A 13,053-nucleotide genomic window follows, 5' to 3' on the forward strand; every position below is an offset into this window, starting at 1 on the left:
TTAAAACATTGTAAAATTGTAAAAACAGATAGTTGCAGAAAATATTTTTTTAAATATATTTCTTTTGGAGTTACCAGAGACTAAATTGATATAGGTCTCTGGAGTTACTGTACCTCGTTAGATTCGTTAGCAGTAGCACTTTACAATATGGATATTAAACAATTAACACTACAAAAAATATATTACCCCTACTCCTTTATTATAGCAGGAGTAGGAGTTGATCCATTTATAAAATACTAACAAGATGTAGACGCCAATGACTGGACAAATATCAAATACACTTGAGGGCGTTATGAAAACAATATTTTATCCGCATTTTTCCGTTGCCTATATTCCGGGTCCAATATTAGACGATCCCTTTAGCGGTAGCGGTACGCAACATAGTACTAGTTTGTTGGCGCTTTAGGTCCGCACGTGTTTACTTCAACCTTCAACTCAGTCCCACAATAGCAAAAATGATGCAAAGGACAATTGGTGCCGCATGCAGAGCAGTAAGTATTTAGGTGATGGTAATTATAACAGGTGATAGCGGGGCGAACAGTGTATTGCAGACTTTAGTTATTGTAAAAGTTATTATTTCAGTAACCGTTCTGAAACAACTTGACTACATAAATATAGATACACCACATGGACAGCTGACGTATATACGATAAAAATAGCAAGACATACCTTTATATAAATAGAAAGATATACAGGGACATCGATATATCTCTAGCTTTACAATGTTTGAGGTTCAACACGACGACTCTTGACAGTAGACGTCAGGTCTAAGCTTAGATAAATCAATGTTGTACAAGTAATCCTGTGCAGAATTATATAATTATGTAGCGGAACAGTACCGGGTCGATCATCGTTGACAAGGTAGCTCATGATCAATTGGTAGAGCATCCGGCTAGTGTTTGAATAACCCGGGTTCGAACCCAGAGCCCCGTTCGATTTGCACTCTTCTGATTCTAGAAGATATCTTCCGGTCACTCGATTTGAAGCTCTTCTGCTTCTGGAAGATCTTCTACTCTTCCGTCTCAAAGCTGGAAGATTTATCTTCCAAGATGGCGGCGACCATGTTTTAAGTGTGCGAGTGATGAGTTTCACTAGAGAAGGATTTATAACACATACATGCACATGTTTGTGTCATCGTGTTTGAGAAAACTTAAAAACTTGCTTATTTTTTGTTTTATTCTTCCGGTTTATTCGATTTACATATAACGGAATACGATCTTCTTAGAAGGCTTCTCTTCTTAGAAGAGTGCAAATCGAACGGGGCTCTGGTCTGGCCATGCATTTATCCACTCATGGTACATTTGGTGCCGTGACCAAACCTTGCTTCAAGTGAGGTGAATACCACACTGGTAAAGGGAAAAACATTGCATTGGCTATTGTTCCAAAGCTGCAGTGTGGCTATTGTTTCAAAGCTGGACTGTTGTTCTAGATCTGCAAATCACAGACTGTAGTCTAGCCCAAGTTCCCTCTGGAGGCCCTGACACCATGCATGTCTGGTGTAGGGCCAGATCTAGAGCGCACTACTATATGAAAATGTGGAATTCTCTGACACCACATTTGGTGTTGCTAAGATTTTGGTGCAAACATAATAAAATCAGGCGTGACATAACACCTACCTTTCTTATATAGATAGATGAGATATTCATTTACACTAAAACACCCATTTAGTCCCATATCAGTGTTATGTTCTGTCCGTATATATAGACCCTCGCTTAACGCTGGTCAAAATTTCACGCTTGACTTGCAATTGATGCCATTTTGCCAACTATGTAGGTCATGGGTTGCCTTATTAGAAGAAAAATGCAACATTTATTTTTATAAAGTTTACCGCTTATAATTTGTAAATAATGTATTCTTGTATTAAATATAACAGGCTTTGGGAAATAATAAGCTTAGTTTTCTGAATTCAAATCAAACTATGTCAGAAAAAAAAAACAATAAATGATATTAGGTTTCGATCCATTGCTTTCTAATTCGGGTGATTATAATAAGTTGCGCTGTCACTTACAAAATGGTGGGACAACAGCAGTCAATCCCAAATACCATCAGACCAACGGACATGACCGGTAATTAAAATACCAACAGGTCAGAATCTGGTTTAAACAATTTGGATTTCAGGACCAGCAGTCCGGTAAATTTTTAGAATTAAAATCACCTGCATCTCAATCAGTGAAGTGCTTCCAACAAAAGTATGACAAGATCGCTCGGTAGAATGACATAAAATATGACTGATCTGTGTCCCGGGATTGCATGTAAACATGCATTCATAACATATCATTTATTGTTAGCACCAATGTTACGTACAATGTAACCTTTCTTGATTTTGATGAGAGACGTTACCGATATATTTAACTGTTTTTGATGGTTTAATTTTGTTGTTCTCATCAGAAAATGAAAGCAAATTACAAGTCCACCATTTTCTTGTCGGTGTAAACAATCCATCATGATTCCCGAGCATAGGTAAAAAATAAATGTTTACCAGACCAAATGTCAAGTGAGTTTCCAGAGTGTTTTGCATTGTCTGCAACAGTGTGAAACCAGCCCTATAAATAAGGGGAATTCATGAATGTCCAACACAAGGCTTGCAGAGGGTTTGATCGACATTCATGAATTCCCCAGGGGGTGGAGATTTGTTTGTCCCAATCCCTAGGTAGGTTATGATTATTTTTCTGAGTCACACCACTTTAGATAGTTGCATATCCAATCAGTGATCAAGGTCTGTTTGTAAACAAATGCACATGTTTGGTGCATGAACAACCTCATTTGAACAAAGACCAATCACAACCCGAAAAAATTACAAACCAGTATCAAGAAAAAATAGTTCTAAAATTAATTCATTATATTCATTCAAACAGACACTAAAATAAGGTATCAGTGATACCATTTTGATGTTAGTAGCAGTTCATCTTGTTATTTCATAAAACTTTGTGTCTCTTACGTACACGCACATTTGACATTGAATAACAATGTAGGAACTGTAGTTATTTATAGTAACATCACTCAAAAAGTAGTTCCAGAAGTACTTCCAGTTCAGAAGGTTAGCGCACGCAATCCGTCATACCCTAGATAGGGGTTGACAGAGACATCTCACATCTAAAACTGGATATCTAGATATTCAGTTAACTGTGGTAGAAATGTACCGTATTTGACCTAATAAGGGCGCAGGGCGCGGGTAATTGATAGTGGGGGCGCCCTTATTAAGATTAGTTATTCTGAAGTTTTATGAAACAGACTATACCTTATAGCAGAATACCCAAGGTTGTGGAAACGGTAAAATATTCAGTCATAAAAATATTCCAGATGAAGATATCTATTCATTATCATATATTAAGCTTAAACATCACTTGAATACTCCTGTAAACTTGTAAACCATGCCAGCTGATCTTTAGACCAGAGAACGTGTGTTCCACCATTTATGTTCAAATGGAACTCTTTTGTGTTCTATTTATAGAAACAGGTGATTTCCCAGATCATATATACCCTTATCAATTTGCAGCATGGACTGCAATGCAGCATATGCTGCAATCATGCTGCTTTTATGCTGGCATCATGCTGCTAGTTTCACAGCATGATTGCAGCATGTGCTGCATAGCAGCATGGTACCATGCTTCTGTACAGCATGTACTGCAACCATGCTTTGAAAATTGAGGTAATTGAATATCTGAACTCTATCATGCTGCAATCATGCTTTGTCGACTTAGTTAATTTATCATATGCACTGTATCATGCTGCAACCATGCTGCATTAACTTTGCCAGTTTGGATATCAAATCATATCATGCTGCAATCATGCTGTGTGGACTTGGTAAATTTATCATATAAATTGTATCATGCTGCAACCATGCTGCAATAACTTTGTCATTTTAGACAGGATATGTACCATGCTGCAACCATGCTGCAATAACTTTGCCAGTTTGGATATCGAATTATATCATGCTGCAATCATGCTGTGTGGACTTAGTAAATTTATCATATGAAATGCATCATGCTGCAACCATGCTGCAATAACTTTGGCATTTTAGATAGGATCTGTACCATGCTGCAACCATGCTGTATTAACTTTGCCATTTTAGATACAAGCTGTACCATGCTGCAATTATGCTGTATTAACTTAGTTAATTTAATGAACTGCACCATTCTTTCATGTATTAACATGAATTGTTTAAGTTGAAATGTGTATATGCTTGGCCATTCTGTATTAGCTTAAAAGGGCATTCCTTTGTTCGGACATCACAAAATTTCTGTGGGTGAAATGTAGGTCCAAGCGAGGATCCAAAATCTAGGACCAAATTTCCCAGGTACCAAGATTAACCTAAACAATTATTAATTAATAAAATAAGATACAGAAAATTAACAAAAGTTGGTATTAGATATTTTAGTATCTTTTTTTTTAAATTTTAAATAAAATATAGAAAATTTCCAGGTATCAATGGTGATAACAAAATAATTTTTAAAAACATGTTTGTGTTGCAGAATTTCCTTTTTATACTTGATCAGTACCACACATATTTATTTAAAATTCAATAACAATTATTTTAATTAAGTATTTCGTTTATAAGTATGTTCTTTGTTAGTATAACGGTTCACAGCTTTTAAATGTGATATTTTGTCAGCTTTCACTTGTAGTTCTATCTCAGAAGGAATTAACTTAAACATTGATGAATGTTGCAAGTTAGTACATTCGTGTGACGACTTAAAACTCATCCCTATAAAAATTTCATTCAAATTTTCAGAGTTTAGATCGTTTTTTGAAGAACCAGTATCTTGACTTTTGCTTCTATTATACACTTTTTATCGGCGATAGAATCAGTCACTTTATCCAAACACTGACATAAACCAAGACGTTGCCATTTACCATGCACCAGCTTACTACCATGGCCAGGTAGCCATACATGTAACATGTTCGCCAAAACAAAATCGGGGTCACTCTACCAACAGTTACACATGTGCTTGGAATATCGCTTTTAATTCAATCAAATAAGATTAAAATCACCTGCTCTTTGTCTTTGTATCGCATACTTTCTGGATATATGCGGTGTTAAGATTACATCTGATAATAGCATATGAAATCACGTCGTGTTTGACACAACATTCATCGCTATAAACTCCAATAAACATGTGTCGAACTTATGTTGTCACTCGGACGCTTCCTTGTAAAACGTATATTGAAGTTAAGCGCTGTGATGATCTCGACGTCGACATGAGTTTACTAACAACAGACGATATTCCCGTACTTTAATCTGAATTATTTGAAATCGTGAACATAAAAAGAAAACGTGCATTGGTCGGTTCCTCGTCTGAAAATACATCCATATTAAACAATAGGCGTATGACAGACGAGGCCAAAACCTCTGGTCAGATTACATGTTTATCGTTCGGTTCACCTATGACCTCGTTTGTTTACCTTGCTCCCGAGATGTGACGAGAGTGCTCCTCGAGCTCGTGCGATCTAAATGTGCACGATACAAGTATTAGATACTGTAATATTTATCTTAAAAGTATGACACAATAGAAGTTTATGATTTAAAATTAAAAAACACGCACAAGTAAAAATGAATCGTGTTAATCTCTGGCAGTAAAATATTTATCCCATGATGCAACACACACGAGTTTAGCGGGAAGTCTGATATAGCCATGTTTGAATTCACCGGATGTTTATTTCCAGAAGAAAAGTATAAACAAACACGACGATAGCCTAAAAACGAAGTTTGTTTCCCGTCTTACTGAAGAAGATCGACTTACTTCAAGTTACCGACGAATGAATATCAGCTTTCTCGTTGTTTTTGACGACCGATGCATATTTTTACCGACAAACATCGTTACGAGACAGGGTAAGTTTTAATTATATAACCTTCTTCACGTTCTGACATCGTTTCACATTATACGGCGATGAATTTGATATACAATAATACCTAATTATTTATTTTTCAGGGTTTTGATGATTAATTTATCACAGATTACACGGCCGAAGGAAACGCAGTACCGATCCATGTGTTACAATCGTAAGTTTTCAATTTTATTTATTTATTATTAACGATCTTCGGCCCGACTTAAATTGCATTTTTTCCCCACTCACACAACCCTTGTTATGATTATGACGTACATACGTATTCACAAACAATGGTGAGGAAAATGTGTGTTTTGGATAATGAAACCTTTCGTGAAAGATCTTTACCTCCACTTTTTTTGAGGATCGATGTTTGCAGATTATTGCATCAAATTGAAACGATTAAATGAAATAGGTGAATTAAGATGAATTATAAGTAAGTAACATTGTTTTATGTATAGTATATTGCAGTTTCACATTGATATGAACTGATGGAGAATTCGGGAGTAGCTTGATTTAATTAGTAATTAAGTCATCCTGGCAAGTTTTATTTTGTAGCTTTGTGTGGCTGGCTTAAATTTTCTTGATAAAAAGGCTTCCAAAGCAAACTTAATGAAAATGATAGCAAAGTGATCATGAAAAGTACATAAGTTAAATACATACATTATCTTCAAAAACTTGACAATTATTCTAATTTTGAAATAAAAGAATATTCTAAAAGTCTTTCTTTCTTCCAACAGAGACTGAGTCTTCATGCAGTACATCTGGAATGAGGAACACCGCATGCATTGTGGTCCAAATTGATGGCATTAACTTAACACAAAGCAGAAAGGAATGAAGAGAAATTAAGAAGTTTATGTTTCACATTAATTAAGATTATTCGAGATATGTTATCTGTCGAGGTATACAACATTTCCTTTCATAATAAAAGTGTAAACATTAATATATATACAAAAAAAAAATCATGTATATAATCTAAAAATCCTTCTTAGTTATTTGTTGTACTAGCAAAAAATATAATATAGTCGTCTCAAGCTTGGTTGTATTGAAATCCCCGGGGACAGTGACAGAGATATATCACTACAGTACGTGCTACGTATACGTACATATCAAACAACACACCATTGTTCAAATTGTCAATCAACATTTCATTTAGTCAGTATTTAGAATTGATTCCAAAATTATGATTATCTTTTCACAGTTTATTAGAAATAATGTTAAATTCGATAGAAGAAGTCTTCGACTGTTGCTTGTTTTTGTTTATTTTAAGTTCACAGACACACATGTAAACAGTTTCCAGTACATCTGGGCTACTTCGAGGAAACTACGTATACTGTCTGAAATCAGTCTTGTGCGTCGGTGACAAAATGTATACATATCCTACTATAACTCTGCTGGAAAATATTATTTTGTACTGTTTTCCTACTATTTTAGAAGAAAAAAACAGAATTATAAATACATACTGTAGTATGTACTGACATTGAACTTGTATATCTTGCTGACTATTTTTGTTGAAACAAACCACTTCTAGCTAGGATGAATTGATATTAGTTGTATTTGAAAATTGTACTAGAAAAAGATAGCTGTGTTGTGTATGTGATGGAAGTTTTGAGAAAAAGAATATAAGAGGCAAATAAAATAAGTACCATGGGTAAATTAGAATTAAAATTTGTTTTGTCACATTCTCATTTCATTGATAAGTTTTAAATGTTTGAACTAGAAAAAACAGCCTGTATGAAAAGTTTTATACCATGTTAATTACCAAATAAAATGTAATACAAAAGTATTCTTCATGTTTTTATTGCATGATTTTCATTGATTTTGTAAACCATGCTGCCATGAAGCATGATTGAAGCATGATCCCAGCATAATTTGCATAATTGAAACATGCTGGGATCATGCTGCAGACCATGCTGGGATCATGCTGCAAACCATGCTGGGATCATGCTGCAAACCATGCTGGCATCATGCTGCAGACCATGCTGGGATCATGCTGCAGACCATGCTGGGATCATGCTGCAGACCATGCTGGGATCATGCTGCAGACCATGCTGGGATCATGCTTCACAGACCATGCTGGGATCATGCTGCGGCCATGCTTCCTTAAAGCATAAATGCAGCATGATCCCAGCATAATTTGCATAATTGAAACATGCTGCAATCATGCTTTCACTAGTAAGAATATATAGTGAGGTAAATTAGGCACCATGCTGCAGTCATGCTTCATTCATGCTGCAATTCCATGCTGCATTCATACTGCATCTATGCTGTGATCATGCTGCAAATTCATCAGACATCGTTTTCTTTGACCTCATAATTGATTTACAATGTCTTTTACCAGCTTTCTGTTCTGAACAAAAGTTATTTATCAACAAGAATGAAGTCTTTACTTTATCTTCAAATAAAGATGGTAAGTTATTATTTGTATGTGTGTTTAGTTTTGGGTGCTCTTTGCACTGACATGTCACCTGTAGCCTGTAGGAATACACAAAATGTGGCGAAAACATGTGTTCCAGTTACTTAATTTGCTGAAGAAAATTGAACACATAAAGTATCAAAATATTTCACATGAATTATTACTTTTGAACACCATTTTGACACTCAGTCAAAGATTTATTTCCTTGAAAAAAGGTAGGGGCGCCCTTATTAGGGCAGGCGCCCTTATTAGGTCAAATACGGTATGTCATATGTATGATTCTATGCATAACTTGAATACAGGTTATAAGGATGACTCCGCTATGGACATCTTCCAGGCCATTTTACTCATATGTGTACATGTGTTCCTGGATTTTTCAGACTAACCGGCTTGCCTGGTTTGGGAGCAGAAGCTATTGTTTTGAAGCAGACAATGAGCGCAGGGGTTCAGATGCAACACGTGAACAAAGTTTTGAAAAAAGTAAGTGATGGAAATTTCGGATTATTGCTTCATAATAAATTTGTTAGTCGAAATTCTTATAAATTAATTACATTAACATGGTAACCAATTTGACCATTGCTTTTAAACTGAATGAGAAAAAATGCTGATTGGATAAATAAAATGACTAACACTTTCATATTTTGTTGGTTAAAGTTTATTTGCTCTATTTCCAAGAAAGTTCTTCATGGATATTTCTAAGATTTCTCCTTTAATATTGAGTTTGTTAACCCTATTTCTCGGACAGTTGTTAATGGATTAGATTCAGTTTGTTTTCAAATGAATACTGGTAAGAGTAAAGTTGAGAAAAATCAGTCTTATAAAGATCAAATAAAGGTCATAATAACATTCCGTGCCATGATCCCTATGGGATCTGTTGTCGGATGCTGTACATGTGGCTTCAGCACCTTTAACAGTCTTCAGTGAGGACTAAATGATTCAGAATTCCTTGGGGAATCTTATAATGTTGCATATTTCTAAAGCAGTATGCAATGAGTTCAGGATATAGGGCCGAATAATTTCTCTCCAAAAAAACCCAACAAGCAATCTTACAATAAATTATCTCCTTGTTTGTAATTTCTTAATATCCTGTTTTAATCTTTTGTGCACAGTAACCTTGGCCCTTTGATTATATAAACCGTGATGTTGTATGTTTGATTATATAAACCGTGATGTTGTATGTTTGATTATATAAACCGTGATGTTGTATGTTTGATTATATAAACCGTGATGTTGTATGTTTGATTATATAAACCGTGATGTTGTATGTTTGATTATATATAAACCGTGATGTTGTATGTTTGATTATATAAACCGTGATGTTGTATGTTTGATTATATAAACCGTGATGTTGTATGTTTGATTATATAAACGGTGATGTTTTATGTTTGATTATATAAACCGTGATGTTGTATGTTTGATTATATAAACCGTGATGTTGTATGTTTGATTATATAAACCGTGATGTTGTATGTTTGATTATATAAACCGTGATGTTGTATGTTTGATTATATAAACCGTGATGTTGTATGTTTGATTATATAAACCGTGATGTTGTGTATTTGATTAATAAACCATGATGTTGTATGGTTGATTATATAAACCGTGATGTTGTATGTTTGATTATATAAACCGTGATGTTGTATGTTTGATTATATAAACCGTGATGTTCAGTGATCAATCTTCGATTATTTTTCATGGGTCCTTTTCAATTGTATTACCAAAACCAGTGGGTCCCACAGTGATAAAAGTACCCATTTAAGAAAATTTAATGGGTCCTTTAAAAAAATTACGAGTACAGGATGCAGGATGCGCATGTAGATTTATCGCTGGATGTTGTATGTTTGATTATATAAACCGTGATGTTGCATGTTTGATTATATAAACCGTGATGTTGTATGTTTCAGGTGTCAACAAGGTGACATTGCTGGGTAGAATCGGAACAGATCCCCAGTTCAATGAATTCAACAATACTGTATTCTCTAATTTTCGATTGGCTACAACCCTTTCTTATGTTAAAAAAGACACAAGTAAGTATTGTTTCCCCAGAACAAAGATGATGCATATATCTGTTTGTGAGGGGCTGTAATGATTTGAAAGAAAATTATAGAAGTTTAAAAAAATATGTGACTTGGTCCATCAAAGTCTTAATAAACTCAAACACTACCAACATTGTCATCAAATTCAATAAAAAGTTAAAATAGCCGAAGAATAAAATACATGGGAAATATAAAAGTCTGTGTCGCATGATTTTATTTGCATTCAAAAGGCACAGGGATAATTCTTTTAAAGAAAAATGTTCAAATTGAAGACAAGATATATTATAAAATGTCTTCACTTTGTTAGATGAGAGAAATCAGATAACAACGTGGCATAGCATATCGGCGAGTCGACCTTACATTACAAGGAAACTTGAGGGAGTTGGGAAGGGGTAAGTATATCTAACATATATCATAAATTAGATGAATATTCATTATCAATAAAGATGTGGTTTCTTTGAGTGATGATATGTATATATTTTAGTGTGGGTGCCATTTAGTAATCCAGGTATTTGTCTGTTCACACGAAATAGTTATGTGGCCGATTTTATATCCATTTCAAATTCAAAAAGTGTCTTGAAAATAATAATGATAAAAAAAACAGGATGTATCATATTATACTTGTTACATACTTATAATGGTCAAATTTAATAACTACCAAAATGGTCACATAATAGTCACACACTAGGAGCGGTCGCACATACATACGAAAATGGTCACATAATAGTCACATGCTTAGAATGGTCACACATACTTACTAGGGGTTTAAAAATTCACCGATGTATTGGATCGCAGGTTGATGGTGCATTGATGCATCGTCTATCCTTGATTTGTATTGTGATACCTGAAAATTTGTAGTTATCTCCCTTGAGTGATGTTGGCCTACGTTTAGTAGTAAACAACATGACTGACTGCCTGATAAGGCTGTTCCAGTAGCTTACAAAGCTGCCTGTTGGAGGTCACACATGCCTACCAACATGGTCACATAGTAGTCACATGCTAGGAGCGGTCACACATACAATCCAAAATGGTCACATAGTAGTCACATGCTAGGAGCGGTCACACATACAATCCAAAATGGTCACATAGTAGTCACATGCTAGGAGCGGTCGCACATACAATCCAAAATGGTCACATTGTACATGTAGTCACATGCTAGGAGCGGTCACACATACCTACCAAAATGGTCACATAGTAGTTTGATGATATATTTAGATTTGCCGTAGCATTAAGACAGACAGGTGCTCAGTACGTCAATGTTTCAAGTTTATTTATTTGTAATGAAACAAAATAATTCTTTACTCATCCCTGATAATTTTTATCATTTGAAGGTCACGAGTTTATATAGAGGGCAGACTTGATAATAGGGAATGGACTGATAGAGATGGAAAACGGTCGACTATAACGAATATACTGGCTGGTAAGTATTTAATCTTAACTGGTTAGATAACTATTATCTTAACTGGTTAGATAACTATTATCTAAACTGATTAAATAACTAGTTAGATAACTTTCATCTTTACTGGTTAGATAACTATTATCTAAACTAGTTAGATAACTTTCGTCTTAACTGGTTACATAACTTTTATATTGACTTGTTAGATAACTGTTTAGATAGCATAAAAGAGGTACATAACCTTTAACTAACTTGGAAGTGGTACATAACTTTAAGCTCCATGCAAAACTGGTTAGCACATATAAGATCTCATTCTTAACTTTATGCTTTACCTAAGAGATCAAGAGTTTCTCAAGTTGAAGGTGGTATTTAAATTTGTTTAAAATATGCTATTTCTGTGATGTCCAATCAGAAAAATAATATTAATTTGGATTTTTGTCTTATTTACAGATGAACTCATAATTTTGCATAGAAGGGAGAAAGCGGAGGAATCATTTTCAAATAAATCCAGAATTAGTGAGGAGGACAGCATGTAGTATCTTAACATTAGGAACAGTTTTTTTTTTGACCATCAACATCATCAGTTTGATCTTTTGTCTAAACAAGCGATTATCTGATGTCGATTCGTTTTAATTCTAATATGACAATGGGTGTTTGTAAAGGAGGTAATCCACAACATGGTGTTGTACTCGTGTGATAATATAGAGTCGTTTGTTCTGTACTGTAGTACAAACTGTCCGTCTCTGGTACGTGGCCATGTGTCATATCCCACACAGGACCTAGTAAAATATATCACATGGTAGTAGTGGTACCAAAGTAAAATATATTTTACTAGAATATTAATTGTTCTGTAAGAATCAAGTGACTACCTGTATGTTTTATATGTGACAATTTAGTGTGTTTTATAATAAAGGGTGTGTTTGTGCGAGAATATTCTTGTCGGTTCTTTAGTACTCGAGTGTCCAAGGGTTAGTATAACGATTGAGTACTCGAGTGTCCAAGGGTTAGTATAACGACTGAGTACTCGAGTGTCCAAGGGTTAGTATAACGATTGAGTACTCGAGTGTCCAAGGGTTAGTATAACGATTGAGTACTCGAGTGTCCAAGGGTTAGTATAACGATTGAGTACTCGAGTGTCCAAGGGTTAGTATAACGATTGAGTACTCGAGTGTCCAAGGGTTAGTATAACGATTGCGTACTCGAGTGTCCAAGGGTTAGTATAACGATTGAGTACTCGATTGTCCAAGGTAATAGTTTACTTGTGTCGCTTGCCCAGAGACAGCTGAAGTTGTATGATTTTGTGTGAATGTATTCGAACAACGCTGAAATTTGTTGTTTCTGAACAAATATTCTACAAAACAGAAACCATGTGTGATCTG

At 34.9% G+C, this 13,053-nt stretch overlaps 1 protein-coding gene and 1 long non-coding RNA gene across 2 annotated transcripts; both read left to right on the top strand.

Annotated features, from left to right (window-relative positions):
* The first annotated feature begins 354 nt into the window (after window positions 1–354).
* Window positions 355–12,681, top strand: LOC117335878 (single-stranded DNA-binding protein, mitochondrial-like). Its single transcript, XM_033896134.1, has 6 exons — window positions 355–491; window positions 8,623–8,722; window positions 10,147–10,269; window positions 10,586–10,670; window positions 11,610–11,698; window positions 12,125–12,681. Exons 1-6 carry the CDS (start codon window positions 456–458, stop codon window positions 12,208–12,210), a joined length of 519 nt encoding a protein of 172 aa, XP_033752025.1. The 5' UTR covers window positions 355–455; the 3' UTR covers window positions 12,211–12,681.
* On the top strand, window positions 5,637–6,730 carry LOC117335879. The gene is made up of 3 exons (XR_004534505.1): window positions 5,637–5,830; window positions 5,931–6,001; window positions 6,567–6,730. It is a non-coding gene; the product is annotated as an uncharacterized LOC117335879 (long non-coding RNA).
* Window positions 12,682–13,053: the final 372 nt, after the last annotated feature.

This window comes from Pecten maximus, chromosome 10, assembly GCF_902652985.1.
Source record: "Pecten maximus chromosome 10, xPecMax1.1, whole genome shotgun sequence".
In the NCBI taxonomy this organism is placed as follows: domain Eukaryota; kingdom Metazoa; phylum Mollusca; class Bivalvia; order Pectinida; family Pectinidae; genus Pecten; species Pecten maximus.

Bases quoted from the DNA above. Each gene is read 5' to 3' on its own strand.
- LOC117335878 (XM_033896134.1), top strand. From the start codon at position 456: ATGATGCAAAGGACAATTGGTGCCGCATGCAGAGCA. The intron at 10,270-10,585 runs GTAAGTATTGTT...TCACTTTGTTAG, and splicing joins TTATGTTAAAAAAGACACAA to ATGAGAGAAATCAGATAACA. The intron at 11,699-12,124 runs GTAAGTATTTAA...TCTTATTTACAG, and splicing joins TATAACGAATATACTGGCTG to ATGAACTCATAATTTTGCAT.